Source organism: Carassius carassius, chromosome 6 (genome assembly GCF_963082965.1).
Source record: "Carassius carassius chromosome 6, fCarCar2.1, whole genome shotgun sequence".
Classification (NCBI taxonomy): Eukaryota; Metazoa; Chordata; class Actinopteri; order Cypriniformes; family Cyprinidae; genus Carassius; species Carassius carassius.
Window position 1 is genome coordinate 38434591 of NC_081760.1, and position 5582 is coordinate 38440172.

General features: G+C 34.3%; 1 protein-coding gene across 1 annotated transcript; it reads right to left on the reverse strand.

Annotated features, from left to right (window-relative positions):
• Window positions 1-638: 638 nt before the first annotated feature.
• Window positions 639-2556, reverse strand: LOC132142058 (C-type lectin domain family 4 member A-like). The gene is made up of 3 exons (XM_059551692.1): window positions 2455-2556; window positions 2283-2386; window positions 639-822 (listed from the first exon to the last, which is right to left on the reverse strand). Exons 1-3 carry the CDS (start codon window positions 2542-2544, stop codon window positions 654-656), a joined length of 363 nt encoding a protein of 120 aa, XP_059407675.1. The 5' UTR covers window positions 2545-2556; the 3' UTR covers window positions 639-653.
• Between the last annotated feature and the right edge of the window lie 3026 nt (window positions 2557-5582).

A 5582-nucleotide genomic window follows, 5' to 3' on the forward strand; every position in this document is an offset into this window, starting at 1 on the left:
TCCAATAATAAGCCCTATGGGGTATGTTAGTGTAGATTGTACCTTGGGGGACAGAAATGGACTCCTAATGTACCCCTATTTTTGACAGTGAAAGAAAGAGAAATAAGAACAAAAATTACAACTTTCTTCAGCCACAGTCTTATATGAACTGAAGACAAAAGACATGACATCTCTCAAGATTTGATTAAACAACTCCACAAACAGCATCACCAGCACCACTCACAGTATTAATAAGCAGATTTACTTTATTTCTGTCACACGTCTACAGAATTTAGGATTAACAGAGGTTTAGATGTTGTCTTAATGAAAATGTTTTGTTTGAGGACACCATCATGAACATCATACCTTTTTAAAATGTTCATCTAGCTTCAAGAAAACTGGAAATTTTTTTATGTTCCCAGAACCAACACTGAATATTTAAAGAACATACTTATAACAAAATTCTGTTAGCTTGGTGTCTCCTCAACATGTCAGATCAACAAATGAGACTCAAGATAACAGCTAGACTAAGATCATATTAATATAGAGTTGCTTTTGATGGAGCAAAATATGAACACATCAGAGTTTCTGTGTCCCTGATCACCCGAATTCACACCATGAGAAACAGAAGATTATTATAGCAATGAGAAAATGAAATCATGTATTATATATAATTATATGTGGGATGAACCCTGTTTCTCACAAAACCCTTTCTTCACCTCTAAGCATGAAAAATCATTCCAGCTGTTCAGCGGTGTCCATCCTGTCTTCCCTCTATTATAATTCATTTCAACACAGTTCTGATTTCCATTTTGGTTATTTGGCTGATTTTTGACCCAAAACCTGAAAATTTTATCAAATGTTCAGATTTTCAGGAGCACAAATTTATGAATCAACAATACTCACAGTATAATTGGAGAGTAAACTAAAGTAATAGATAAGCTTAAGCATAAGTGAAAGAAAAGATTTCTTATGAAAGAGTTTTGTCTTCACCTACACAGCAAAATCTCCAGTGTTAATTTAACACTCTAAATGTGTGGAGTCTGTGGACTCATATAAACTCTGAGCAGTGTTAAAAGTAACACTGAAGCAGAGTTTAAGTTAATGAGATAATTAAGAAGTTAATTGAGTTATGATTGAGCATAATTGAAGACACCTGATGTTAACAAGCAGAATCACCAAACGAGAAAATTACAATTTGTGTGTCACCATTACAGTGGTCAGTGTTTGCTTTTGTTGTGATCTTGGCTTGTGGCTTTTTACTTTAAAGATTTGTTTTGCAAGTCATCGGGTGGTGAGGATTATGTTATAATGTTATCGTTGTTTGACCTGTGATACTGAACTAATTTACAGTGTTTTCTCTAAATAAAACTTCCATTATTGATTGTAACAGCTTTGATTTCACAATGAAAGCGTCTGCATTTTCTATAATTTTTTTAGCCATCTCTTACAAGTGATTCTGATTTTTTATTTTATTTTTTTAATTAAAGAGTCTTTATTTTAGGCACACACAGATAATAAGAATCAGCGTATGAATCTCAACAACGGTGACAAACAGCATATCCAGTTAAAAAGACAGTTCAGCACATAATTTATTCATGCCGCAATGCATTATGGGAGCCATGGATGAGTTTTTATTGGCTACAACATGCTTTTTTGATGGTCACCGTTGTTGTGATGCTTACGCTGATTCTTGATGTCTGTGTGTCTAAACTAAAGAATTTTTTTTTTTATGTCGAACTAACTTTTAAAAATGTGTCATATTGTACAAAAAATGCTGGATTGTTATCTTTTTTTTCGACTTAATTTATGTATACATTAAAGAAACCTGAACTCACACATTCAGGTCATTCCATGACAATTAGCTCAAACCACAATCAATAGCACACATGATTTCCTTTGCTCTGGTCTGTATGTTATAACTCTGTTACCACAGCCCACAAAGTCTAAAGTAAATAACTGAAGGTTCAAGATCCCAACTAAAGCAAACACTGACCACTATAATGGTGACACACAAATTGTGATTTTCTCATTTGGTGAGTCTGCTTGTTAACATCAAGTGTCTTCAAAAATGCTCAATCATAACTCAATTAACTTCTTAATTATCTCATTAACTTCAACTCTGCTTCACTGTTAATTTTAACACTGCTTCAGAGTTTATATGAGTCCACAGACTCCACACTCAGAGTGTTAAATTAACACTGGGGATTTTGCTGTGTGTTTTCTGCAGGTTGTGATGGCCTATTTTTTTATTATTATGAGAATCAAAAAGACAATCAAACACAGTGATGTTTAGCTCTTACCCTTGTTTCAGTGTTGAATTATCCACCCATTTCATGATGCCCTCGTTCTCTGTGTCAGACAAACCAATCCACACTCTCTCACTGACTAATGAAGATATGAACCTCTGTGTGAAGCAAAACAGGAATAAGTGGGATTGTTCTCATTCATTAACAGACACTTACACAAACTCACCTGCTTCTCTTCAGTGTTGATAATGACCAGATCAGCGTCACGATCCCTGCAGTACTGTCTGCTGTCAGACCAGCTCGACTCAGTGGACATGAAAAAACAAACTGAACCACACAGAAACATGTTTCAAAACTGCAGTAAATATATATATATATATATATATATATATATATATATATATATATATATATATATATATATATATATATATATATATATATATAGAGAGAGAGAGAGAGAGAGAGAGAGAGAGAGAGAGAGAGAAAGAGAGAGAGAGGGGGAGAGAGAGAGAGTATGGTTCCTAAACATCATTTAAAAAATTGAAAAGTCAATTTTTAATTTTACACTAAATGTGATATTCGCAGAGTTATTCTGTCTTGTTTTCTGCCTTTTTTTCCAAACCGGGACAAATGCCAGTCTCCAATATATCCACTCAACCAATCACAGCACACCATTCCACACACTCTAGACAGTAATGGTGGTGCTCTGAATACATCCGGTATCCTAGTCTTCCTCATCTACTTTGTACTTTGTGATCAACAAAAAAGGGCTGCATGCATCTTGTCAGTAAAGCTGGTTCTGTGATAAATCTCCATCACATGCTTTCAGATGGAGTGGCATTTAATACACAGATCCTTACTGTATCTCACTGACAAGTCATGCAATATCAAGTTCATAATCGCAGATGAGTCGCATTTGATTATGAATGCAATATTGCTTAGCTTGTCAGTGTAAGTGTTTTTATTAATGCAGTTAATGTTTTGTTAATAGAGTGTATAGCACTAGTCAAATAACTGAAACATGGCAAAAATGAATGCACTTTTGGTAGGTAGTTGAATGTAAGTTTGTATTGTATTGTATATGTATTGTCTTTTATTGTTGTAATTATTTCATAGCATTAACAAGATGATTCGTTGAATTCATTTTGGGAGCGATTACTGATTGAATGTATATTTAGTCCAGTCCCGCTATATAAGATTATTGACTAAGTTGAGAGCCTGTTATATTGGAATCAACTTACTATGTTGTATATTTTCAACAGTTTTGATATGAAAAATATGTTTTATATTGATTCAATGTAAAAAACAATTAAACAAACAACAATAACAAAAATGTGTCATGGATTTATTGAATAAAAAAATGATAAATCTTTGAAAATCAAAATCTGGATTTGAATTTTGAATGTTATTATAAGCTAAAGATGTGATGTGAAAGTTTGAAACAGAAAACAGTGATTTTCAACTTGCAACTTTCATGGTAAAAAAAAAAAACAACAACTTTGCTTTGCGATCTGGGAAAACCCGTCGGATGTTGCGATTGGACGTTTTCAGTAAATTCAAAAAATTGGTTGTATGTAATTTTATTTATTTATTGTAAAAAAAAATTGGGTTCCATTCAATGATTATTCTATAACATCTTGTCTATCATCTCTAAAAATATCTTGGCACTTGTTTAGTGCAGAAAATAGTGATTTATTGTGCAAGCAAAACAGCTGTGGAGGTGCTTTCTCTTACACTGTAAAAAATTGTGCCGTTAAATAACAGTAATTTACTGGAAGCAGGGGTGCCAGTAAAGTACTGTTAATTTACAGCTTTCAACCATTAATTTACTACTCTTATTTTTTTTGCAGTATTTTACCGTAAATTCTACCATGAATATTAACTCCACTCCCACTGCTTCAAACAGTTCGACTTTAAAAGCTAGCATTCCTACAATGCTAGTACTATAAATTTATTTCATAGTCCGCTTATTATACGCGACTTTGGGCTTGTTTTTCTGTAAAGTCGCTTACAAATATTGGTAGTCGCGGGTCGTGTTTTTTTGGGCTTGTTTCTAAAGCGTAGTTGCTTATTTGGGCTTGTTCCCAGCTCCATATTAAGTTATCAAGCAGATATTTTCTATGTTATTTAAACGTAGGAGTTAGCCTGTTCTCTCTGTCCCTCCCCTTTCCCCATATACTCAGCAGAGTTTTTTTCCCACCCACATCCTGCTTCTAATTGGCTCTTTTTGGCTGTTTTCACAGGCCTGGTTGCTTATTTGTCTCGCGAGATCTGGCAACACTGTTGCGGACTCTGCCAAGTACACCTGGCTTCAGCCTGCAGATCGAGGTGGGGCTGCACCTGGGGCGGGGTTGCACGTGCAGCCCCGCCCCACACCTACTCTGATTGGTTTGATCGTCTTTTAAAGACATACATGATAGGAAATGTGTGCGTAGTTGGTGTAGGACGGAGAATGCTGTTTAAAAAGCTAAAAATGCTGTACAGTTTTACAAAGCCTTTACTATAATGCAGTCTTTATTGTTAACTTGACTCACTATGTCTGATTTATTGAATCAAGAGATGTTAGCTGCGGCAAGTTTATTCTTCTTGACCAGATTAATTCACAAATGAATAATTGGGACATTCTTAAAGCACGCTTAACGTGAAAGTAGGTGGCTTTATGCATTAAAACAGTGTTTTAAAAAGACCAAACTCAGTAAACAAATTATTAATAAAGCATTCTATTCACAGACAAGCAGATATGAGCACAGAATACGAACACAAAGCGTTTAATTTCCACCCATAACCTGCTTGTCTGTAAATAAAATGTGTTATAAAAAAGGTTTACTTAGATTGGTCTTAGATTTAATGCATTACGCCACGTTACGCATTTTCCTTTTAGTCTAATGGCTTTCTATGGGAGGAAAATGCTTAACACGTAATTAAACATAGTGTATTCTTATTCTGGACTCATCTGCCTGTCAGTGAATAGAATATACAGAATGCTTTATTATTAATTTGTTTACTGAGCTTGGTCTTTTAAAAACACTGTTTTAATGCATTAAGCCACATTAAACGTAGAATGTCCCGAATCATTCCAGCTGATTGAAAAGAATCGGCTCAATGGTCACAAAATATATATCGGAGAAGATACCAATTTAATATAAATAGATGATACTTTATAAAGTTTATCTCAATATTTGACAGTGGCTGTGAGACTGCACTAAAATAAGAGCACAATTATTATGAAATTGTTTTTGTAACTATAGCAACGGTTTACAGGTATGTCCTTCCTGAATCATCACTGGCTGATAGAAATAAAAGTTTATCTATTTCTTCACTTTCAAATAATGAGGAGCTGCATGTTTTCCT